Source organism: Myotis daubentonii, chromosome 11 (genome assembly GCF_963259705.1).
Source record: "Myotis daubentonii chromosome 11, mMyoDau2.1, whole genome shotgun sequence".
In the NCBI taxonomy this organism is placed as follows: Eukaryota; Metazoa; Chordata; class Mammalia; order Chiroptera; family Vespertilionidae; genus Myotis; species Myotis daubentonii.
In genome coordinates, this window is record NC_081850.1 from 82,370,902 (window position 1) to 82,396,064 (window position 25,163).

General features: G+C 64.8%; 2 protein-coding genes across 7 annotated transcripts in view; both read right to left on the reverse strand.

Moving 5' to 3' along the window:
* Positions 1 to 18,403, reverse strand: part of NACC2 (NACC family member 2) — a 57,099-nt gene extending 38,696 nt beyond the window's left edge. For 2 of the 3 annotated variants that reach the window (XM_059658673.1, XM_059658670.1), the window contains exon 1: positions 4,602 to 4,747. The gene's annotated coding sequence lies outside the window, so the exon portion shown is untranslated. Of the gene's footprint in view, positions 1 to 4,601; positions 4,748 to 18,277 lie in introns of those variants that run through there. The other variant, XM_059658672.1, reaches the window with a different exon arrangement.
* Positions 14,866 to 18,633, reverse strand: TMEM250 (transmembrane protein 250). 4 transcript variants are annotated; one of them, XM_059658677.1, is made up of 3 exons: positions 18,561 to 18,633; positions 17,442 to 17,573; positions 14,866 to 16,920 (listed from the first exon to the last, which is right to left on the reverse strand). In XM_059658677.1, the coding sequence occupies exon 3, from the start codon at positions 16,876 to 16,878 to the stop codon at positions 16,402 to 16,404; it is 477 nt and encodes a 158-aa protein (XP_059514660.1). In that variant the 5' UTR covers positions 16,879 to 16,920; positions 17,442 to 17,573; positions 18,561 to 18,633; the 3' UTR covers positions 14,866 to 16,401. The 4 variants fall into 4 exon arrangements, with proteins under 4 accessions (XP_059514660.1, XP_059514658.1, XP_059514659.1 ...); XM_059658675.1 differs by lacking the exon at positions 18,561 to 18,633 and adding an exon at positions 18,278 to 18,418; XM_059658676.1 differs by lacking the exons at positions 17,442 to 17,573; positions 18,561 to 18,633 and adding an exon at positions 18,278 to 18,407.
* Positions 18,634 to 25,163: the final 6,530 nt, after the last annotated feature.

A 25,163-nucleotide genomic window follows, 5' to 3' on the forward strand; every position in this document is an offset into this window, starting at 1 on the left:
GTATCAATATACAGAATTTAACAAAGGCGCTCAGCAGTGCAACGGAAACCAAATTAAATGAGCAAAACTATGTTAACATTCTGATTTCTAACAGCAGGAAAGTCAGAATGCAGCAAAAGCCATCCCTTCTCCCTTCCGGGCAGGGACGGGCGAGGACGGAGCCAGGGCGGCGGAGGGAGAGGCCCGGGACCCGCCTTCCTGTTCCCGATGGTGGCGGGGGCTCCCTCTAAGGCCCCAGCAGCCCCCTGCTCCCCACTCTCTGGACGCCAGAAAATGCCAACCTTCCGAACAGACCGGCCATCAGGGCGGGAGCCCCGGTACCACAGGGTGGGGAGGGGTGCCGCCATGATGAGGGGCCTTTGGTGGGCAAGGGCTGGGCTGAAGACAAGCGGGCACCCGCCCCCAAGGCCCACGAGGGGCCCGGGAGGCCCTGGACGGCACTACTGCCTCCAACTTCCAAAGGCGTTTTCTCCAGAAACACAACCAACCCTGACCTTCAGGGCCGGGTTTTTATTTATTTATTTTAAATATATTTTCATTGATTTCAAAGGGGAAGGGAGAGGAGAGACGGAAACATCAGTGATGAGAGAGAATCATGGATCAGCTCCCTCCTGCACGCCCCCCACTGGGGATCATGTGCCCTTGACCGGAATCGAACTCGAGACCCTTCAGTCCACAGGCTGGTGCTCTAGCCACTGAGCCACACCAGCCAGGGCCAGATTTTTATTTTCAATCAACAGACGCTCCTAGAGCACCAAGCTTGTGCTGACCCTCCGCCCCCAATCCGGCTCCCCCGGGACCACACCCCCAGGCCCAGGCCACCCTCAGGAACCCGTGGCTGGGCCCGGGACACAGCCCGAACTGTGGCTCACCCCAGTGACTATATATGGGCACTTTCAGCCCTGCGGTCCCCGCCCCCGGCACTGCCTGCTTCCCAGGCTCCGGGCAGGCACTGGGCGGGGCCCAGGAGCTCCCGGCCCATCCATGGCCATGTGCCCTCCTGGATGCCAGGGCCCCGGCTGCGGGGGAGGGGCAGGATTCCTTCGGCCAGGCCAGAGCCAGCCTCCGCTCCCGGGAGGCCGGGAAGCGTCTCAGAGAAAAGAACGTTTCCATCCCCCCTGGAGAATGGGAAGCAGCCTCCCCTTAAAGGACCAGGACCCTCCCTGGCTCCAGCCCATTCCCGGGAGGGGCCCGGGGAGCCCTCGGCCAGGCCCCCTCACCTCAGCCTCCCAGCACCTAATAAGGATGCTGATGCACAGGGAGGGCTCAGAGAGGGTGAGTTACCCACCCAAGTTCACACAGCCTTGGGGCGCACGTGACCCGGGAGAGACTGAAGAGCACGCGCCCCTGTCTGCTGGCCTGGACACAGGCCCGGCCAGCGGTGGGGGCGGGCGGGGCCCCGAGAGCCCAGATGCCCTCCCAGTCCGTCTGCTCCCAGGGCTCCCAGTCCGGGCAGCCATGGGGCACGGGTGTCCCTCCCTCCCCCCAGGATGCCAGCCACAGGCACCAGGAGCCATGCTCTAAGTTCCTGTCCCTGACCCTTCTAGACCCTCTGTGCCTGCCCCGACCGCCTGGGGGGACCCTCACGAGGGCACCTGCTCCCAGGCCTGATCCTGAAAGACGAGGCCAGACCTGCAGAGAGGAAGCCGGCACCTCCCTGTCGGCAGCTGCAGGTGCAGAGGGAGCCGCCCCAGCATATCTCACTGGTGATCTCATCCAGGCCCCGGCCTGGTGAGAGCAGGAATTCCTAACAGAGAAACCCAGGCCAGGCCCCAGGGCCCGCCAGGCCCAGAGGTGAGCAGTGCCTCAGGCCTTGAGTGAGGAGTGAGCTTGTTTCCCAGCCGGCACCCTGGGTGCAAGGCTGGGAGGGCGGGGAGGGCGGGAAGGGCATGACCTCTCGGCACACAGAGAGGAAACCCGGAGGGGTGGGGCCTCACGGGGTGGAGGGGGCAGGCTGCTCCCCTCGGGGAGGAAGGGAGGGCGCCCAGGGAGGGCCCAGTTCACAGACCCTGGAGGCAAGTGGCCAGCTGGGCTGGTGAGAGGCCCAAGGGAGCTGGTCCCAAACAGGCCCTGCCGGCCCCTCACCAGCCGGTCAGACCCCAGGCCCAGCAGGCGTTCCAAGCCCCTACAGCCAGGCTGGGCAGCCTCTGCTCACCAGGAGCAGCTGGGGACACCCCTGCCCCGGGAAAGCCCAGTGCACCACACCACAGGGCTTGCTCCCCATCAAAGACGGGCCTGGAAGCCAGCCCCAGGTTCCTGGGCCCGCAGGCCGCCCTTCCCTCCTGTGCCCGTCACACGTGGAGGCGGCGGGGGGAGGGGGCAAAGGGCCTGGTTCTCCTGAGGCAGGTGCTGGAGTCTGGAGCGAGGGGCCTGATCAGCTCTCGCTGGATCTGACGGGTGGGGCAGACACTCACCACCCGCTCCCCCCAGCCCCACCCCCGCCAAGGCGGCTCCTCTCACCCCCACAGCCCAAGGGGACAACAGGAGCCAGGAGAGACAAGGCCAACCAGAGCACAGGTGAGAGCACAGGTGAGAGAGCACAGGTGAGCAGGAGGGGCGGAGGGGCAGATGGGCGGCGTAGGGAGGCGTGGAGGAGCCAGGCCCCGGGTGTCTGAGGTCTGTGTCCCGTGCATTTGGGGAGCACAGGCCTCAGAGGGCGAGGTGCAGGGGGAGCGTGGGAACACCCCCGAAAGGGTCAATGCCCCAGTGCTTACCTTCTGTCCCGTGAGGGGCCCTGGGCCCGTGACACAGGCCTGGCGAGCGGGACCCCAGAGGTAACGGTCCGGGGGACCCGGCTGTGAGGGCCACTGCCATCGCCCCTCTTACTGGAGCAGCACGCTCACGTTTTGGTGAAAGACAGGAGAGGTTTGAAGGGTTCTGCACAGTCACCATGGGCCCACCTCCCCGAGTGGCCCCTGGGCACACGCTGGTGGCCAAGAACCCAGGGGCCGCAGCCTGGTGTGCCAGCATCGGTCACCGCCCAGCACCACATCCTGCAGAGACGGAGCGGCTCGAGCAGGGGCTGGACGGAGCGTCACCAGCTGGGTATCAGGCAATGCGTCCAGCGCCCTGCGGCCTGGGTGTGACCACTGACAACAGATCTCCGGCCACTGAGCAGGGACAAGTGATACCCCCGTTCTACGTCTGCACTCCTTCCGGCGGCTCCCGGGGACAGGGGGGCGAACCCCTAGGTCTCATCTTCTGTTTCCCTGGCTCGGACTCCAGCTAAGGTGCCCCCAGCCGTGGAATGGCCCCGGGGAAATACCCACAGGCCTGGGGGCACCATGGAGCGGTTGGGGGGTGGGGGGGTGGGGGGAGGAGAAGGGAGGGTGTGCTGGGAGCTGGGAGGAGCGCAGCCGCCTGACCCTTCTCCTCCTTGCTGCCAAGTCTCCTTTCCTCATCCGGAAAATGGGGCCAACAATGGAGGCAGCCTCTCCGCGGGGGGAGGGGAGACCTGGAGAGAAACCTCCGCCGACCAGCCTGCCAGCCGCAGGGAGAGGAGGGGAGCCGCAGGGAGAGGAGGGGAGCCGCAGGGAGAGGAGGGGAGCCGCAGGGAGGCCCCGTTCCTGGATGGTGCGCTCTGAGCTGGGGTGGGGGTGGCAGAAAGCAGCTATCCCCCACCTCCCGGTTCACCCCCCCACCCCCCACCCCCACGGACTCAGGGACCACAAGCAGCCAAAGGAGGCCCGGGTGGGTCCCAACAGTCGCGGGAAATACCACTGGGAAGAGGGCGCCACATGCCCATGGGGCAACATCTCAGGCCTGGAGGCCCGAGGGGGACGGGGAGGGGGAGGGGGCGCCGAGGGACCCAGCTCCCGGGGGCCGGCCTGCAGCCATCCCGGGGAGAGCGGGCACTCACCAGCCCAAGACAGCGCTTCGGGGAGCCCGGGCGGAACCGGAGGTGACCTCTGACCTCGTGACCCGCTCACCCCACTGACCCGCGGCGCCGGTCCCCCGGCCGGCCAAGAGTCGTGCGCAGCCGGCTCAGGGCTCACACCTGGGCTTCCTGGGAGGGGCCCGCGCCCTGGACCTCCTCACGCAGGGCACGACCGCGATGGCAGGGGGACCCCTCTTGGCAGTGCAGCCGCCCCAGGCTCCTCCAGTGCGGAGGGGGGTACCCCATCCTCCCTCCCCGATTGGGGTTCGCGCGAAGACGGAACAGGGGCGGTGATGCCCACGAAGGGGTCCCACCGGGACCGGAAGGAGTGGCGCAAGGCCCGACGGATGGGGACCCGCCTGGACGCCAGCCAGGGTGCGAGGGTGCGTCCCCAGCCCCGGCCCCGGGCCCAACGCACCCGGCTTCCCCGCCCCGCGGATGCGCTCGGTCGGCCCAGTTGCGGGGGAGGAGAAGGGGGGGGCAAGTGTCCCGAGAGGCCGGCGGGAGGGAGACGCCCGGGGAGGGGGTGCGGCTCGGTCGGGGCGCCCCCTAGACCCCGGCCCCGCGCACCCCGGCTGGGCGGGCGCCGCGCGAACTTGGGCTGCGGGCCGGCGGCGGACACTGCGGCAGCGCGGGCGGCGCGGAGTTCGGGGAAGTGCGGGGACCCCGCGCCCAGGGGGTGCCTGCGGGCGCCGAGGGGGCGCCTGCGGGCCGAGGGGCGTACCTGCGGGCCCGGCCCGGGGCGGCCTGCGGCGGGGCGGCCGCGGCGGCAGGAAGTCTCGCGTCCGCGCTGCGCTCACATGGACTTTCTCCGCCTCGCCCGGCACCGGCCGCACCGCGGGGCGGGGCGCGGGGAGGCGCGGGCGGTTAAAGGGACAGCGCCCGGCCGCGCGCGCTCGCCACCAGGTGGGCCTGGGAGGGGGAGCCCGGACGGGTGTCCCGGGGAGCGGGGACCCCGGGTAGGGAGCCAGGAGGGGGTGGCCGGGGCGTGGGGTCAGGGGCTCCGAGCGTGGCAGCCCCCCGCCCCGAGCGCCGCCTTCCGGAGCTCCAGGGGTCGGACCCTGCACCGCGCACTGGGCCGGGCAGCCGGGCAGGTGAGGGCCGCGGCGCCGACCCGCACGGACCCGGGAGGCCCGGCCCCCTCCACTCCCGCCGGTGCGCCCCTCCCCGCGGCGGGCGGCCGCGCTGGCACGGAGCAGCCTGCAGGATGCGCGCCCAGTGGGGCTCCGGCCGAAGGGGTGCGCGCCTCGCCGAGGCTGACACTCGGCGGCCGGGAAAGCTGCGGTGCGGGAGCCCTTGGGCACAGGCCTGGCACTGCGGGCGGCGGGACGGTCTGCTTTCAGGCGGGTGTGAGCACCCGCTCACTGGTGAACGAGGTGCGGTTCTAAAACAAGTGCAGAAATAAAGCCGCCCACACACCCGGAGGGACCCACAGACGCCGCCCCCAAGTTGCCTCCACCTGCCTTGCAGCCAGGGGTCAGGACGGCTGCAATGGTTCCCCCAGGGCTGAGTCGGCCTGGCTCCCTCCCCCCCACCCGGGGCCTTGCAGGAAAATGGGGGTGGCACCAGGACAGTGGTCCCCAGCACGGGGTAAGTGAAGAGCAAGGCGCCCCCTACCCTCCCAGATGACATTCGGGCCGTGGGGGTCAGACGCTAAAGCCCTGCAGGACAGTTAGCCAAGGTCATTCCTAGGACACGTGTCAGAGCCTTCGTCCAAATATCCCTGGTCCCCAGGCTCATGCTAGGTACTTGACCGTGGTCGCAGACTGACCCCCAGTCCCAGCTTGAACCCTCAAGGACTCTGGGCACCCCCCCGGAACCCCACTTACTCCTAGACAGGGTCCCAGGTCCCACTGCCATCCGAGCCCTCGGGGTAGTCTGTGTTCCTGAGACACGGTCAGGTGGTGTGGCTTGTGCTCCTGGCCCAGGAGGTGCAGGTGAGAGAAGCAGGTCAACTGCCCACGCCAGGGGCCAGCAGAGCCCGGGGGCCAGGCGGGAGGGGACGGTGCCTGGGCCCCACAGCTCCGCCGCCCAGGACTCCCGAGGCTCCTCAGTGCTGTTCACGATGTCAGCCGTGCCGACTCCCCTGGGTCCTGGGAAGTTGGCTGCCACATATGACAGGTGTGCGCAGAGACAGATGCTACCTGCTTCCAGCCATAAGCAGCCATCCACTCCCTCAGGTCCTCCCTTAGCCAGGGGGTCGCTGAGGAGGGGACCCGCCAGGACCTGGAGGGGTGACTGTCTCCCTAGCAGCAGGTGGGGGCAGGGCGAGGGGGTCGCTGGGGAGCCTGCCCGCCTGGGGAGCAGCCCCAAGTGCTTGTACACTCAGGTTGTCATCGCTTATTTTCTAAATGTCCATGAAATGCTTCCTTAGTGAAGGGCATGTGGAAATATTAAAGTATTTAGAAGGCAGCAGATACCCAGAAACCTCCAGACCGTGGGGCTGGGCACACCTGCCCTACACCTGCATCTGCACATCTTCAAGCCGCTGCTGCGTGCTGTGTGTGTGTGTGTGTGTGTCCACCAGTTTTCATAATGATCTCCTTTTCTTCCTGTTTTACTGAAAGGCAGCTGGAAGGGCTCACTCACACAGGGTCCCCGGCATGCCTTACTGGGTGGAGAGAACCTGAACCCCTGAGGGATGGGGCTGAGAAGCTCCTGTCCTTCATTTGATCTGTGATTATTCAGGTACTGGGGGGAGGGGGGACCCCTCAGCCTGACCTGCGCCCTCTCACAGTCTGGGACCCCTCGGGGGATGTCCACCTGCCAGCTTAAGCCAGCAGTCAGACATCCCTCTTGCAGCCCTGGCTCTCGCAGTCTGGGACCCCTTGTTCCCCGCCTGCCTGTTGGCTGCCACCTGGTGCGGAACAGGACCCCATAGAACCTCTCACCCCACAGGACAGGGCCCCTCACTGCGCCTCAGAACTGCCCTCCCGCCTCCACACAGAGGACGGCAGCTGGTCCTGGAAGCCCCATCCCTCCAGCTGCCGGACCAGGCACCTGGGGCTTCTTGTCACCTTTCTGACCCCAGATGCAATCTTTCCCCAGGCTGACGGCTCCGCCTTAAAGCTGGGGCAGGAACCCAACAGCCACTCCCTCTCCTGGCCCACGCCCCTGCTCAGGTCACTGCTGCAGGCCCACAGCTGACCCCCTCCTCCGCCCAGTCTTTGTGCACAGGCAACGGGAGACGCTTGTGACCACGGCAGAGCACACCCTCCCCTGCTTGGGCCCCTCGGTGGCCCCCACACTCAGCCCAGCTTGGTCCCTGGCAGCTCTGGCCCCAGGGGCAGGCTCCCCCAGGGTTCAGGCCCTATCCCTGGCCCCTGGCGATATCTGGCACAGCTGCATCACAAGGGCCCAGACAGCTGCCCACCTGTCTGAGCTCTGGTGCCTCTTCCCTGTCCGCAGTGTCCAGGGCGCCCAGTCAGCAGGCAGGGCCAGTCCTTTGGCCGGGACCGCTGGCCTGGGAACAGACTCAGCACCATGGACGGCACTGCCCCTTGTCCCGTTGACCGGTCGGAGCCCACAGCACACCCTGCACCATGGCCCCCTGTCTAGGGTGGGAGTGGACGTTTAATGGGGCAGAGTCAAGGGCACGGGATGGAGGGCCCTGCTGTCCACAGCGGTCACCATGGCCCCAAATCCGACAGTGTATCTTGTCGTAATCGCTCCTGTTCTGGCCACACAGCTGACTTACCCTCCTCCTCCCAAGACCTTTGTGCGGCTTCTGGAGCCCCCCCCTCCTTTGCCCTCCCCTAGGCCCTACCTGAGACCTGAGTGCCCCACTGACCACCAGCTGTGGCCAGGTACTCGGGTGGACGGGACAAACACTGGCAGCTCAGACCCTGGCTCCAGGGAACCTAGTGCCCAGGTAGAGTCTCCAGTCGGGTGTCTGCAGGGGCGGCAGCAGGGCAATCCCAGGACCCTTGCATTCAGATCGGATCTGGTCCTGTGAGGCAGACTGGGGGTGGGGGGTGCCCTTGGGGTCTGCAGTGATGTGGCTGTTAGCAGAGCCCCCTCTCTGGGCAGAGCCAGGCTCCCCCCCATGTTGTATTCGCTGCTGGTGTCCTTGGTCAGGGTCAGCCCGCACCATCCACTTACCCAGGGGGTGTCCTCAGGCTGAATGCTGGCCCCGACCTCTCTGGCCCTCATTCCCGAGACCCTGCCGGCCACCCTGCCACCTGGACATCTCACCAAGGATCTGGTGCCTCTGTGACATGGGGAGGGGGGGGCATCCCCAGGATGAGGCTTCGGCTCCACAGGCTGGAGCTCAGGCCCAGGAAGCCAGCTCCGCTGCGCCCCTGCCTGGGGCCACCGCCCGCCCTGCCAGCAACACTGCTCACCACACCTGGCCGGACCGCCAGGAGCCCAGGGTGCGGCTCATCTCAGGGAGCACAGCCACCACCATGCACCAGGGCACCCACGGGAGAGGAGCGGTGATTGCCGGCTGGAAGGAGCCCACAGGGGAGCCTGGGGCACTGAGGGCACAGGGCCCCCGGTGCCGATGGGGGAGCCTGCCCTGCCCCTGCCGCCCCCCCCCCCACACACACACACACTGCCAGCCCAGTGCTCCTGAGGGTGTGAGCAGCTGCAGACACTGGAGCAGGGCCTCTGTGACCACCCACAGAGCTGCCCCCTCAGTCCCCAGAGGAGGGCTCCCTGGGCCTCACAGCTGAGGGGTGAACAGGCAGCTGGGTTTACACCCTTCACCATGCAGCCCCTCACTTCCAAAACGGAGAGCTCGCCTGGCTCTTCATTCACCGTAGAGACCAGGGCGGGCACACGTCCAGTTCAACTCCTACTCAGGCCCTCGAGGCCTGTCACTGAGGCACAAATGGGCTCCCGAGAGGCCGCAGCTGCGCCACCCGGACAGGGACAGCTTGTCCTGCACTGGGCCCAGCGGGGGGCACTGCCCGCACCTCCACCAGGGTGCAAGGGAGCCTGCACCAGGGAGGCCCCCACCGCCCTGGCTCACCCCAGCGGCCACACTGAGAGCAGGCCCTTATCCTGCCGCTGCAAGTTGCTCAAGGCAGCCCTGAAGGTGGAGATTTGCACACCTGGGCCCGACTCCTTCCAAAAAGCCTCCTCCGGGGGCGGCCTCTGCTTTCACAACCACCTTGTGCAGCCCAAGCTGACCACTAGGCACGGCCAGCTCTAGGCATCCCGACCCAGGCTCCGCCTCCCAGGCCCTGTGTCCTGAGCCAAGGCAAGCAGGACCTGGGAAGGGGTAGGGTGGGTGGGAGGGGTGCCTGTCTGCACAGGTGTTTCATGTTCCCTACCCCTGGGCCTCAGCCAGGCCTGGGGTCGGATGACCCGGTCTGAGTGAGCGGGGCGTGCCCTGGGCAGCTGAGGGCGGCCGGGGACCAGGGGGCCTCTGTGAGCTCTTCCAGGCAGGTCTGGACTCGCATGGAAGGAAACTGGGTGAGTATTTTGGTTCCTGAGCGAGAATCAGGGCAGCACGTGTGCCTCTTCGGTTTAAATCGGATCCTCCTAGCTTCTCCCTTTTTTGTCCTAAATTTCCCTCCAACATTTGGAGCAGCTGTTTGAGCAGCTGCTGCCTCCTGCTCTGGAGAGGCTGAGGGTCGGGTGGCTGCTGGGTCACCTCCTCCTAGGCATGCAGGGTGGGCACGCAGCCTGGACACGGGTGAGAGCTGGGCGGGGCTTGAGCTCAGCGGCAGCAGCTGGAAACACCCAGATGAGCAGGTGGAAGGACTTGCGGGGCCAGGCCCTTCTGTGGGAGACGTCCTGCCTGGGAGGCCCAGCTCTGAGCACGGAGTGACCCTGGACGTGACCATCCATACAGTGAGGAGGGTCCTACCGACAGGCCCGGGACACCAGGGACATGCTACTGTCTGCTGGTGTGTCCCCCCAAATTCATGCTGAATCCTAACCCCCAGTTGGTTAGGCTGGGCTCCTGGCAGTGAGGTTGTGGGAGGTGGGCCTTTGGGAGGTGATTGGGGTGTGAGGGTGGAGCCTGTGACTGGGATCAGCGCCTGAGAAGGAGGCTCCAGGCAGCCCCTGGCCCCTTGTCCCGAGGCTGGTGGTCTGTAGACCAGGAAGCCAAGCTGACACCAGCTCAGCCTGGGCCTGGGCCTGGGCCTGGGCCTGCAGCCTCCAGACTGAGACGTAAATGTCTGTTGCTCCTGAGCCCCCATCACAGCAGCCTGACGGACGAAGACCAGGCGACCCCCCATCGGTTCATTCAACTGTGTGTGGGCGCAGTGCTCAGGGGAAGGGCGGTGTCCCCCTCCAGGCTGACCCCTAGAGACCGGAGGTCAAAATAGGAGAATGGGTTTGGGCCCCGAGGGCCTTTCTGCCCAGAGGGGGGGCACGCACCTGGGGCCTGGCTGCCCCCCCCCCCCGGGATGCTGGACTCAGGCTGCGCTCCCCAGAGCCCTGTCCACTGCAGGCTGCAAGGCCCTGGCTTCCTGTCCCTTATCTCACAGGAAGAGGTGGGCGTGGAGGGAAGCGGACACCCTTGCAGCAGGCGCTGAACAAGGCCCTTCTTCATGCAAATCAGCTCAGACACTGGCCATCTGACCCCAAAGCGGGCGCCCCTGCCTCTCAGCACCAGGGGAATCTGACCACGGGGCGCGGCCCCCACCCCTTCCTTCTCCAACAGCACCTAGAGGGAGCGCTAAGCATGGGGGGGGGGGGGCAGGACCCACCACCCTGCTCTGCCCAACTCAGGTGCACAGCCCAGGACTGGAACCTGAGGACAGCGGAAAGCACACATAGGCATATGTGCACAGGCACATACATGCATGCACAGAGACATACCCGGGCATGTACACACATGCACACACAGGTATGTACACGTGGGCAGGCACACATGGGCGCACACATGTGTGCCACCCCAGCTGCACGGCGGGAGGAATGCGAGGACCCAGGGGCTGCTCTGGCTGCATCGCTCAGGTGTGGCCTCACCGAGGAAGAGCATGCTCCTGGTCTGCACGGAAGCAGCGGGGAGCACCGAGGGTTATTCCGGGACAATGTGAAAACATACAAATAATTCATGTCACCATCATGTCTGTCACAGGTTGCTGTGCATAATTAATTCACACTTCACACCGCTTTCCGTGGCCGGAGGTACAGGAGGCAGAGCCCCCTGACGGCAGGCAGGAGCCCGGGCCTGGAGGAGCCCCCCACCCATCGTGGGACACGGGGGAGCAGGGTGCCACTGGGTCCTGGAGCCAGGCCGCCTCCTAAGGCCACTCGGCTGCCCACTGCTGCTGTCCCTGGACATGGCGGCTGGGCTGGCGGTGGCTTTCTGTGTAAACAGTCACAAGGCCTCTCAGCCACGGCTGGTGGTTCATATTCTAAGAAAGCAGAGTGGGGCACGTGCTCAGAGTGGGTGCGGCAGCGTGCAGCTGATGGGACTGTGGCCGTAGACATTTCAGACCCACCCTTCAGCATCGGGGCTCCTGTCTGAGTCTCCAGGCAGACCACAGGGCGGTGGGGCAGGACCAACCGTCCATGGGGCGCCTGTGGCTTCTCCTAGTCCCCCCAGCCCCCCACCTTCCTGGGCTCCAGGCCTGCACTGCTCTCCACCCTTCCCCAGGTGTCTGTCCCACACCCACAGCCCTGTCTGCAGTGGGGACACTGACCCCTCTCTGCACCATGTCCACGGGGGGTTCCCACTGCAGTTAGGAGCAAACCTAGCCCATGCTGGGCTTTGGGGTTCAGGCACATCCTGTCCCCCTCTGGCCAGGGCTGCTCACATCGGCTGGCTAGTCGCCGCCCGATCCCTGCTGGGTGGCAAGTGACAAGGGCTGGATGGGTCACCTGGGCATCTGGGGTACTGCATGGGCCCCCACGGTGTATCGCCATCTCTCGGCTTAGGACGCACGGTAGCCCGAATACCCATGCGCTCCCCTGTGAGGCCACTTCTGCTGCAGACCGTGTGGGGTGCTGGCAGCTGGCCCGTGGCAGCGCCCCCAGCCCAGCCGCCATCCCAGGCGCAGTGTGGGCCACACACCGAGAGCCACAGCAACCTGCCAGAGGCCCGTGTGGCACAGTTGCCAGCAGGCCTGGGCATGCTGCCCGCTGGGGCGGGGGGAGGGGCCAGCCAGGAGCTGCTGAGTCAGCGGCTCCGTCTGTCCCTGTGTGTCCCTGCCCCTCCCAGGAAGGATGCTGGTGAGGGGGAGCGCCTCCTGCTCCTCTTTGGGGAGCTGCTGGGAGGCCTGCCAGCTTGCGGGGCTCCGGACGGTGGCTCCTGCAGCCAGCGCCCCCGCGTGGAGCCCGGTGCAGGAGGGGCAGGGCCATCCTGGCGGGTGGGGAAGGGGCTCGCGGAGAGGCCCTTCCGAACGGCACCAACAGGGAGACAGAACAGGCCTCTGCAGATGGAAGCACGCTCCCTCCCAGAAAGTGCCGAGTCAGCACAGCGCCCTGCCATCCTCTCCCCTCCTCCAATCACAGGCTGGACGCGGGGACGCTCAAGGTCAGGGCACATCAATACCGTGGGCGGCCCTGTCCTCCGCAGGGACTCGGTCACTCGAGGCCGCCGGCTTCCCGGGGGTGGGGGCTGGCCCTCCCCCAGGCTGTCCAGCCCGCTGCCACCACCTGGGGGGGAGGGAGGTGGGGGACATAGGAGCCTGGACAGCACCCAGACCTTCTCAAATAAGCCTGTGGTTTCTAGAAACTTCCAAAGCATCACCCCATCTCGCCCCACCCCAGCCCCTCACCCCCGGGCTGCTCATTTCCATCACTGGGCCTGGCAGCTGGGCTGGCTCAGCTCTTCCCGCCCAGACACCCCCGCACCTGGCCCCAGGGAGCCCCCCGGAGCTCTCAGACCTTTGTCCAAGGGAGAACTGCTCCCCCTCCTGTCCCTTCTCTGCCCCAGCCCCGACCTCCGACCCCAGCCCCGACCTCCGACCCCAGCCCCGACCTCCGGCCCCAGCCCTGACCTCCCTCCCACCTTGAAGTCGGGAAGCCTCCTGTTGTCCTCCTGCCAGCAACTGCCCTCCCCCCGACGTGGCCATCTCCTTCCTGGGCCTCCCGGCCTCCCGTGCCCGACGCCCACAGCCACTGCGCCCAGCTCCCTCGGGCTGCTCTCCCTGGGCCACCGTGGTTTGGTCCACGCTGCCCACCCTCCACCCTCCAGGTTGACGACGGGGCTTCAGGGCCCAGCTCCTGACCCCAAATCAACAGCCCGTGCTCTCCAGCCACCAGCCTGCAGGTGCTGCCACCACCAGGCGGCACTGCCAACTCCGGTCCTCTGGGCACTCCCTGGCCTTGGAGTCCCATCGTCACCCACCTGCCCGTCCTGCTGTGGCCCTCCTCACCCGTCCCAGGTCCCGGACCTGACTGCCCGCCTCCTGACCACTTCTCTACTCAGTGCAGCGGGGCCTTGGGGGCGGGGGGCGAGGAGGGAGCGGCAGCCGAGGCCTGGAGGCTCTGCAAGGACCAGTCCTGCCCCAAACCTGCCCCAGCCCCTGCAGCTGCTGGCGCCTCACTCCAGGATCAGGAACCCTCCAGAAGCTCCAACCACGCAGGTCATTTGCTGTCCTGAGGCCTGCAGGCCCTGTGTCTCCCCCTCCAGCAGAGCTAACCGCCCCCCCCCCCCGCCCCCCAAGGCCCCAACCCCAGCCCAACCCTTCTCTGGCAGAGCCCTAGCTGGCAACTAGAGCAGTTTGGGGACCAGGGCTCTGTGCAGGCCCTGCCTTCCCCGCCGGCCACTCTGCCGGCGTCTTTGAAAGTGGTGACAGTCGTGCAGGGGGCAGGAGGGGCTTGCGGCACACCGAACACGACGCTATCATCCCGTGAGGCGACCCGAGCCAGCTGGGGCCCAATCCGTTCAGCCTCGAGCTGCTCGGCCCCAGCAGCCCCTGGTCCCAAGCTCAGGGCTCAGGGTCCGGTGCTCCCACACTGAACAGCACTGGCCCAGAGGACCCCTGGGGAGGCCACTGCAGCCCCCCAAAACGAGGCAGAGCGGGTGGGGCGGCCGGTGTGGCAAGACCAACGTGGGGCAGCACTGGCAGCCCTGCCACCACTCCCGGGAGGCAAGTGCCTGGGAGGGCTCGCCCCGGGTGCCCTCCTGTGCCCACATCTGGGCTCCCGGGCCCGGCAGAGCACCCCCAGCTCACTAGGCTTTGTCACAGGACGTTCGCCTGTGGCTCCGGCTGAGGCTTTGGCGAGGATTTCACCAACTCCGCCATCAACAGCTGGCCACAAAATGAGTCGGGTTTTTTCTAAAACGTTTAGTTCCTCAAAAGTCCAGAAACAGCAGGCAGGCCTCAAGGTCACTTTCTGGCCATCGGCTGCTCTGACGGACACCACCCCTGTCCCCTGCACAGAAGCCAGGGAAACCTTCACAGACGCTTTCTGAGGAATCGTGTCTCATGTTTCAACCTGCTTTCCGGTTAAACGAGACTGTAACTTGGGAAAATACCCTTGACACAGGCAGCGTGTGGTGGTGACCAGAGGGAAAGGGGGTGGGAGGTGGAAGAGGGTGCAGGGCTGATCAACGGCGACGGGAGATTGACTGGGGGTGCAGAGCACAACACGATGTACTGGTGACGTCTGTAGACTTGTACCCCTGAAGCCTATCTGATTGTATTAACAATGTCACCCCAACACACACAACTCAAGAAATGGCAACTTTCTGCCTCCTTTCCTGCACACACCCTGTCCCTCAGGGTGACTGCCAGACGCCCTTCCCACTCCCCGGTCTGCGAGGGAGTCCCCCATCCATTTAAGGGCCCACACCCCATCTGCTGGTGGGATTCAGCTCCGGAGCCCAGGGAGGCCCCTCGGGCCGCTGACAAGTTCTCACTGCCATCCTGCCACGTCTGCGGGCAGGCTCCCACCGTGGACCCGTGGACGGGCAGGCTCCCACCGTGGACCCGTGGCCTCGGGTCAAGGCAGGCCCTCCCCCCCTCCCCCACATCGCAGATGACTGTTCTAAAACGTGCCAAATTCTATTTGTTTGTTGTTAATATCCTTAAAAAAGAATAAGCTTTTTGAGCCTCAAGCAATCACTCCATCAACACATTAAAAAAATAAGTTTAATGCAGGTGGCTCGTTTCATAAAGAATTTCACAGGCACTCGAGACCCCGGGCAACTGCTCATTGAGCGTGTCAACTCCTAGCACTGCCGCGCAGACACCCACGGTGGCACACACGCAGACCCTCCTGCCTTCCCCATGGTGTGCTCACGCCGACCTCAGTCAGGGGACTTCGAAGGATCTGAGCAGCGTGAATAATTAACACAAAACAAAGCTTATAGGAAACAGCATGACTTAGTGCAAGAGATGCTCCGCAGCGCTGCGGGGTCCCCGAGGGTCAGCGCCTCAGCTCCTTCCTCCAGGAGCCTCCCACTGACCTCAGGCTGGCCACCGTCCAGCAGAGCCGGCCAAAACGGAGGGGCATGATGACAGCCAAGTGCTTTTTGCTTTTTCTACCTGATTTGGGGTTCCTTCCAGTGGCACATAACTGTCCCGACAGTCCCCCTGGGGCCACTGGCCTCCCTGGCCAGGCAGGGTCAAAGGGACACTCTGCCTGTTGTCCCAGCAGAATTATTCAGAGTGCCCGCCCACTGGCCAAGGAGGCCCACGGTGGCCACTCGCTGCAGGCCAGAGGAAGGGTCGGGATAGCAGCTGGCTCTGGAGTGGCTCTGTGACCAAAACAGCCCCCAGGACGACCGGCCCTTTGTTCTTTCCCCGCCAGTCCCTGTGGACATTCATTTTTGCTTTCCACTCCCCAGCTGCTCTAACCGCCCCGGGGCCGGAGCAAAGGGGCGGCCTCGCCCCTCACCCAGAGAGCCAGCCCCGGGCCACCCCTCGACACTAAGTGGTGCCTTAAACGCAGGTCTGCCCACGTCTCGTGGTGCACACTCAGCGCACGGCCCGAGACCTCCGACATCTGCTCCAGACACGCGTCCCAATTCTGTGTTCTGACCAAAAGCAGCCCCCAGAGCCAGAGAGGGATTGAGGTGCCTCCCCAGAAACCCGCATGTGAAGGGGCCTGACACCCCCGACCTGCCCAGGAGGAAGACGGATCTGACGGCGCCTGCACAAACAAGGCCCTGAAGACTGGCCGGACTCAGACCCCATGGTGGTCACTAGGCAACATGGCCACCTCTCAGGGTGCTGTCGGGGCGGCCCTGTGGCAGTGTGGTGACTGGACCTGATGCTTCCCTACGGCTGGGGCCCGGCGAGTCCAGGAAGCCCCCTCCAGACTTGTTCCTGGGCAGCACACCCCTACACCACTGGGGACGCCTGTGTCCTGGGGAGGGGACGGGACACAGAGGCTCCCCAAGTACGGGCTGGGAAAGTGCGGGCTGGAGCCATGGGGGTGGCCAAGGGTGAGTGCCCCCCTGAATGCACGCACAGGGGGGTCAGCGGACGGGGGGGCGCAGCGTCCATGCACAGAAGTCACAGCCCACTCCTCTCCGGGGCAGAGAACCAGCTACCGGACGTAGCGTGAAAGGCCAGGCCCTGAGCTACCTGGTCAAGGAGCGGCCGGCCGCAGGCAGCGGCCCACTGGCCGGGAACCGAGCCGGCCCGGGCCGCGCGCGCGGGCGCTCACATATCCACGAAGACCATGAAGCACCAGCCCAGGCCGCCCACCAGCAGCAGCGTCACGTGGATGCCGTAGACCCACAGCTCGTTGAGCAGGCGGAAGTCCACGCGCCGGCGGCCCAGCAGCAGCAGCAGCGCCGACAGCTTGAGCTGGAAGCGCAGCAGGACGCGCACGCCCAGGTACTGCAGGACGAGCAGCGCGGCCAGCGCGCCCCACAGCGCGGCGGTGAAGAGGCTGCAGCTGAAGTACAGCAGGAAGCGGATGAAGCCGTAGAGCCAGCGCGCGCGCACGTACACGTCGAAGTTGTTGTACTTGGTGCGCGCCAGGCGGGAGGTGCGCAGGGGCCCGGAGGCCGCGTGCAGGCAGGTGGTGTGCGGGCCGTGGAAGGAGCGCACCCGCCGGGGGATGGGCATGACCGGCATCGGGGCCTTGGCGCTAGCTGGCGGCCGACGCGGCGTCCAGGCGGTGGTCAGCGTCATGGGCACCTAGGCCCGCGAGCCCGCGGCGGGGGAGGCGGGGGCCTGCAGGAGCGACAAGCAGAGGAGCTGGGTCAGCCGGGGAGCAGCCAGCGAGGGAGCCGTCCCTGCCGGGCGCCTGCCGGCCTTGGGCGCAGGGGCACCGAGCGCAGGATGCCGGACCTGCACAGACGCTCTGAGGACACTCCAGAGGGACCACAGGCACTGGAAACAGGGCTCATTCTACCGGGGACCGGGGAGCGGGCCACGGTGGCGGGTGGGCCCCTGGAAGCAGTCAACGCCGAAACCGAGGAGGAACGACAGGAGCCCCGGCTAAGCTCGCCCTCCACAGGCTGCCAGTCACTCCTACTCACCCTCTCGCTTTCATCTGGGTGCCTAGCCCTGCCTGGACGGAGCCCCTTTTATCCAGGGGGAATAAAAGTCCCTCAGGGGCACCCTGCAGGGCCAGGACGCGGGAGGGGGTGCCCCCAGGCACACGCGGAGCAATTCACTTCAGCAACTTGTCACCCAGGTGCTGGGAGCTAGACAGCTCTGCAAAGTCGAGGGGGTGCGGTGTAAGGACCCACCATGCCTGGCAGGTGCGGCCACCGCCTGCTGGTGTGTCCGCAGGACGCAGGGCGTGCAGACCGGCCTCGAGGACAAGAGAAGCGGCAGTGGCTCCAGGTTACGTGGGAATCGCCGTCGGAGGTTGCCTACATCTGTGGATGGAAACAGCGCTGAAGGGCAGAATGTGGACAGGTTGCCGGGAAGCACCCGAGGCGTCTGCCTGCCTTCAGGGGGGCGGCAGCTGCGGGCCGTGAGGGGGCCTCTCCAAGTGCCCTCTCCGGCGCCAGTCCGAGCAAATGGCCACCGAGCTGTCCGGCCGGAGGCGGAGGAGTGGGGAGGCCGGCATCCCCCGCCCACAGGCCCCGCCCTCCCCGCAGGGTTTGGCCAGAACCTGGTCTCACAGCAGCTGCCCGCGCTCCCGGCGGCTCCTTCCAGCTCCGCCTCGGCCTCGCCCCCCCCGCCCCCCCCACAACCCCGGTGCCCTGGGCGGGAGGGTCGCGCACCGCCGCCCCTCACTTTACGCAGCGGGACCGGCCCGCCTCCCATCTCCACGGGGCCCGCGGGCAAAGCAGCCCGAAGACGCCCACGCCTCGGGCTTGGGGGTCGGGGAGGCGGCCGAGGCCTTACGCGGGGCCGCCGCGCAGCGGCTCCATCCCGCCGACCGCCCCAGGCCCCATCTTCCCGGGCGCTCAGCCGCGCCGGTGGCAACGACTCTCCGATCAACACGTGCCGGGCGTGAGGCGACTCTGCCCTCGGGCCTCTGGGGGCACCGGCGTCCGCGAGGGCAGGACCGACGCGCCGCCCGCGCCCGCCCGTTGCCCTGGAGACGCCCGCCCCGCCCCGCCATCCCGCTCACCGGGTGCCCTCTCCGCGCCGGCGTCCCGGCCTGCGGGCTCCGTGGTCCCTCGGGGCTCCCGGAGCAGGGCGGCCGCATGGTACCCACGCACGGTGGCTGCGGGCCTGGCGGCTCCCGCGTCCCCACCCGCCCCGAAGGGCCAGGGCTCCCGCGCCCGGCGGCGTTTGGCCCCGCGCGGCCGCCGTAGCACTGCCCTCGCGCCCTCCGCCCCCTCCGCACCGCGAGCGCCTCCGGCCCCCAGTTCGGGGCGGACGTCCGCGCGGGGCGCGCTCCATGACGTTACCATCGACGTCTCCGCCTCGCGTACGTCGCAGGCGCAGCTCCGACCGGCGTGCCGTCCCGGCGCAGCTCCTCTGCGCACGCGCCGCTGCGACCCACGCGGCCTGCTGCGCGCAGGCGCCGCTCCGGGGGGCGGGGCTGGGGGTGGCCTGCGCCGAGGGCACCTGCAGGGACCTAACCGAGCCTGGCGCGTGGACACCCACAGGCTCTGGGGTCGCCCCGTCCTTGGAGAAAGGATTTTTATGCAGATGTTTTAATTTTTTAATATGTGTTTTTATTGATTTCAGAGAGGAAGGGAGAGGGAGAGGGAGAGAGAAACATCGATGATGAGAATCATGGATCAGCCGCCTCCTGCACGCCCCCTACTGGGGTTGGAGCTCACAACCCGGGCCTGTGCCCTGACATGGAATCAGATCGTGACCTCCTGGTTCATAGGTCGGTGCTCAACACTGACCCGCGCAGGCCAGGCTATGCAGACGTTTTTAAAATATTTTAATCCCTCGGAGGGGTCAGGATACAGGGAGACACTGCTCCTTGGATGTAGTCAGCAAGTGACATTCGCCTGACTTCCATCAAGTTCAAAGATTGTGCAGGTTCCACACCCTCGGGAGCTGAGTGCCTGCCTGTCGCCTCGTTGAGTCCTCATGCCCAGCCCCTGTCGTGTCGGAAGGACCCAGTTTGAAGGGTCCGGCAGGGTCGGATGAGAGGGAGGGAGGGAGGAGCGAGAAGACCCGAGGCCCAGAGCAGCTGTGCAGCAGCAACAGAAGAGGCTGAGCAAGAAGGAGCCGATGGGCAGTGGTTCTTACAGCGCATCTTCTCTGCAGGGTGGCTCTCCCCTGCTCTGCACCCCCACCTGCCAGTGCCAGGCAGCCCCCCCTCCGCACCCTTGTTCTAGCCCCTGAGCTGCCCCTGCACACTTGCCTTTACTGCAGTCACCCCTCCACCTGCAGAGCTCCTACTCAACCTTCAAAACCTGGATCAAATAACCCCTTCCTGGGAAGCCGCCTCCCAGCCTGTGCCACCCCTTCCTGGCCCCCACTACCCCTGGCGGGCAGGATTCTTACTCAGCCCTCCTCCTCCACCCCCAAAGCTGCAAAGATTCCCCTCTCCCCTGCTAGCTGTTTTCTCACCGCAGGAAGATGTGTTTTTGCCTTGCCATCCAGTCCACACATGCACGTGTTTAAACAACTCCAGGGGCCTCACAAACAATGCTTCTGACCACACGCTGCAGAAGCCAGGAGGGCTCCCGCCTGCAGCCTGACCAGCACCCCTCATACAGCGGTTCTCAACCTTCTGGCCCTTTAAATACAGTTCCTCATGTTGTGACCCAACCATAAAATTATTTTCGTTGCTACTTCATCACTGTCATGTTGCTACTGTGATGAATCGTCATGTAAATATCTGATCTGCAGGATGGTCTTAGGCGACCCCTGTGAAAGGGTCGTTCCACCGCCAGAGGGGTCGCGACCCACAGGTTGAGAACCGCTGCCTCAGGAGGACTTGGGCAGGCTCAGGGGCAGGGCCTGGGGAGCCCCTGACGTGCTGTGCTTGGTTGCAGGCTTGCCCTGGTGTGGGGGTTCCCAGCTCTCCATCCTCGGGGGTGCCCTGCCCCAGGTCAGCCCCAGGCCTGCCCAGGCCTCCCTCTGGCAGGGGCCTGGCGCCACCTGCTGGGACAGCGCGGGCAGTGCGGCTGAGTTAGCCGCGGGCACTGGTGATTGGGGCTCAGAGTCTGGGGATAAAGAGGGCGCCCTCAGTGGAACCCCACGGATCCCCGGTTGTCCATGGCAGAGCTGAGTCACCCCGACACAGAGACGCGATGGCCTGCAGGTCCGGAAACCTGGTCTCTGGCCTTTCAGGGACATGTATTGACTGGCTGTAAAGGACATTTATTCTTGCTGTGCCCGGCGCCTCTTTAATGGCCCTGCAGTCACCTCGACAATCAGAGATTTCCCCCTTGGCTCTGTGCTGCCTTAGTGACCAGATCCGGAGACCTCAGGGACCCCATGATTTCCCGGGTGGGGGTCACAGGCAGCTGTACAGCATCCACTTCCCTCAGCACCCAGCTGCTGTGCTGAGGGGGAGCATGGGGGGGGGCGTGGAAGAGAGGGCACAAGGGGGGGCAGGTGGGGACTATGTGGGGAGCAGGCAACAGTTACGTAGAGGGCACGTGGGGATCCTAAGGGAGGAACGTGGAAGTCACATGGGGACCATCTTGGGGGACCCAGAGGACATGTTGGGGAGCATGTGGGGTGCCATGGTGGAAGTCATATGGAAGGCACCTGGGGAGCAGGTGGGGACTGTGGGGGTGTGTGTGGGGGTCTAGTGAGGACCACGTGTGTTGTCATGCGGAGGGAAGTTGGGGACTATATGGAGGTCATGTGGGGGGCATATAGGGGCACCTTGGGGCCACATAAAGGGCACATGGGGGCATTTGGGGGCCATGCTGGGGCGCGTGGGCTTATATGAGAGCACGCAGAGGAGGCCATGGTGGGGCTCCAGTGCTTGGCCCTGCTGAAGCCAGCCTTTGGGTGTTTGGTGCCAGAGTCAGACCTGTGAGTGAAGGAGCCTCCAGCCCACACACTGAAGGGTCATGGGTTCAATTCCCGGTCAAAGGCATGTACCTGGGTTGCAGGTTCGATCCCAGGCCTGGTTGGGGCGCATGCGGGAGACAACCAATCAAGGTGTCCTCACATCGATGTTTCTCTCTCTCCCCCTCCCTCCACCCTTTCACTCTCTCTAAAATTCAATGGAAAAAATATCCTCTGGTGAGGATTAACAAAATAAAAAATAAAAAAATGGAGGCCTGGGCTTGGGAGAGCAGCGGGCCTCAGCCTGGCATCTCCAAGTGACGTCCCAGACACTGACCCACCCAGGCTCTGTCTGGGCCCCACACGCAGCCGGTGCTCAGGGCGGGACGCCAGGCCCCGGGCAGCCTCGTCGTGAGCGACGCTGGGGCTGTGCAGGGCGGCTGGGTTAGACTCAGTTTACAGTTTGCCCCCATTTTGGAAGTGTGCCCCTCACCCACCCTAAGCTCCACCTTCCGAAGTGTAGAGACTTCTCTGTGCCGGGCAGCGCGGCCCAGCCTGGCACAGGGACAAGGCGGAGAACACAAGCCCAGCGTCCTGGCGGCTCTGACCTCCTCCCAGGCAGCAGGCCCCTAATGATCCAAAAACCCAGACCCAGGCCACGAAGCGGCCACGGGAGGCTTGCTTCAAGGTTGGCGCCCACTGCCCAGGTCTGTGCTAACTTCACAGAACACACACGCGTCCTCCGTCCTCCGGTGGCTGAGCAGGGCTGGGCTGACAGGAGGGAAGATCCGTGGCCGAGCCGTCGCCCGGCGTGGGCAATCTGTTGGCTCCCAGGAACCTGGCCAGGCGGACGTATTTTACTGCAGGCTCGGAAGACAAACATGCGCATTTATATGTCACTTGTTGCCATATAAATGCGAACCTGTACTCCTTTCAAAACTTTTAATGGGTTGTACACATTGCTGGAGATTTAAAGGGTAAATGCAATGGCTCAAAATGTTACTTTTAACATATTGTCACTTTGATAACGGCACCAAAAAAAAAAAAAAAAAAATCTGGAAGACATTGCCCTCGGAAATGAATTATAAATAGATGCATCTTAAAAGAGGTTTATTTTGGTCATTAATGGTTGATGGGCCCCCAGCGCAGGATTTAAAGTTAAATTATGCAAAATCCAAAACCAACCTTATAATATGTAATCAAACATGCATAAAACTGTCAGGCCCAAATAAATTCTCTCAATTAACTTGCTTCAGACCGTGATTGCATCCGCTAATCTAATCAGCCCAAAGTGATCTGAAGGTGGGGAGATGGATGATAGGTGGATAGATGGCCATGAGGGCGAACCCCAAGGGGAGCAGGCGCAGCACACCCCACCCCACCCCAGCGAGCATGGGGCAGGACCTTGGAGGGTGGAGGTTGGGCCCACGTTTACTGGGTGGGCATGGAGGCAGCGTCTATCAGCCAGGCACCAGCTCCAAGCCACGTAGGCCGGCTGTCCTGGGCACACCTGGCCTCACCTGCGACACCTGGATGCGCCAGGCCTGGAGTCACCTGGTCTGCTGGGCTCCGGAAGCCCCGGTGCTCACGTCAGCTGTGCGCTCTGGCTCCCTCTGTCTTTTCCAGAATAATGAGTACAAAATGTGCTGGGATAGTCCATTCTCACCCAATCTCCCCACAGAGCCCCCCGGTTCCTGACTTAGAGTCTTTTACAAAAAATAGGTAGATAGATAGATAGATATAGGTAGATAGATAAATTTCAGAGAGGAAGGGAGAAGGAGAGAGAGATAGAAACATCAATGATGAGAGAATCATGGATCGGCTGCCTCCTGCACATCCCCTCCCATCCCCCATCCCCTCTGGAGATCAAGCCTGAAACCCAGGCGTGTGCCCTGACCAGGAATCCAACCGTGACCTCCTGGTTCATAGGTCAATGTTCAACCACTGAGCCGCGCCGGCCTGGCCCTGCCTTAGATTCTTGATTAAATGAGGGCTTGACATAAGCTGCATTTTTGGGGTGGGGTGGGGTGGGGTGGTGACAGGCAGACAGACAGGTCAGGGATGCGCCCATGCCTGGCGCCTGGGCTGTGGGGAGAAGAGGTCTCTGTGGTGGGGACCCAGGCCTTGTGCTTCCTTTCTGTCGCCTGCACACCAGCTGAGGACCCTAACAGACCTCTGAGACCCAAACAAGCTCTGTGCTTCAAAGGCACCTCTTTACCTGCTCCCACTGGGGCCGTCGTGCACACGCTCTGCCTCCCCTGCATCCACTCCGTCCTCTGTGCTCAGCGGGACGGCCCGGAGGACAGGCTGGCTCAGCCCTGGGACCCTGGCGGCTCAGGTGAAGGGCTGTGTTTAGGTAATTGTCGGAACAGGCCCCGTGCTGCACACCAGGTTCCCGTGGACTCGTAATGAGCCTTTCCCCGACAGGGACCACTTCGTGGACCTGCCAGTTAAGGGCCACGTGCGCCCGGTGTCCCATGTACTGACACCTCGTCCTCCCTCTCCGACAGGACACGGGCGTTGGTGCCAGTTCCTGTTCTTACAAATCACACCGTACGCAATCACGGTTCGTGTCCCTCCGGTTGGAGGGTCGACGTGGGCTGGCTTTCTCATTCTCCTGACACTGGCCGAGGCAAGCCCCCCGCTGTCCCTGTGCAGCAGACGATCCAGGGGTGAGGTGCCAGCTCAGTCCTCACCTGCTTTCCCCGGGAGCACCCCGTCTCCTGGGAGCCAGCCAGCGCATCGGGCCGCCTGTCATTTCCAGAACAAGCCACAGAGAGCACCCAGGCCTCGGAGAGAGAGAGCCCCCCCTCCCCGTCATCACTCCACAGGTAACCACCAAGGCCTGTGGGGTGTCACGCTCATTCTGGGGCTCACGGGTGTGTCTGGAAGGGAGTCCTGTCACATATAAATGGTCTCCCTCTGCAGAGGGAGATGGTCTGTGGTGGCCGAAGGGGCAACTCCCCGCCCGGGGCAGCAGGGCCCAGCCAGCAGTGCACGGAGGCCCAGCCCGTGAAGGAGCAGCTGTTCCCGGAGTGTTAGCCCAGCCCCAGGTTACTGAAACCCAAATCAAAGGTGCCTCATGAGACGAGCCAGGCAGAATTCCTGTAGGTTCCCACTCATTTGCGGTCCCTGGGGGGGGACTCACAAGGACAGGCGGATGGTGTTTGGGGGAGGGAGGGAGTGTGGAATGGGGGTTGGAGGTCTGGGACGATGGAGGGTCCTGGAGAGGACGGTGGTGGCTGCACTACAGTGAGAATGTCCCCAGTGCGCCGAGCTGTGCCCTTAGAAACTCTCCCGAAAGCGGCCGGAAGTGACCCTAAAAATGGCTCCCTAGTCTCTTGACCCAGACCGCCCCCCCCATATCATGCAAATCAACAAGATGGAATCTTACTGTCCCCCTAAGAGCACCATGAAACGGCCAGGCACAGGGACGCCTGTCCCCGAAGCCAGCGAGTGTCTGAAGGGTGTCACTTGACAGAAGCAAAGTCGTCTCAACAGCGGAGCCGGAGCGGGCGGGCGGGGCCGGTCGGTGGCTGAGTTTTTCTGCAAATGGCTAACAATGCAGAGTCTGGCTGAACTTACGGGGTAGGTGTAGGGTTAGGGTTAGGGTGAACCCGCGCTCAGATGTGCTGGGAGCCATCGGGGCTCGAGGCGGCCCGCCCTGCATCCCTCCTGCCCTGGGGTCCTGAGGCCCCGCTGCGGCCTTGGGAGCGCCAGGGTCCGCAGGTGCGGGACTCAGGGCCCATGCGGCCGGCCCGGGACCCGGCGGGCCTGCACACCGCCCTTGGCGTGTTGCGCTGTGCGGCTCCCTCCCCGGGTTGGGTCTGGAGGGAGGCCTCCGCCCCGCACAGGCCGTCCGGCAGGTTCTCTGGATGAAAGGGGCAACCACATGGCGCTCTCTCAGGCGGCCCCTCGTAGACCAAGGCCACGTGGACGGACCACAGGCCCAGCATTAATGTAGATGCAAAACGAGGGCCTCACAGCGCTCCCTCCCCCGGGACGCGGGCGCTGTCACGCGGGCGCTGTCGGCACCCACAGGTGCGCGTCTCCCAGCAGCAGGTGCACAGTGTTCGCGC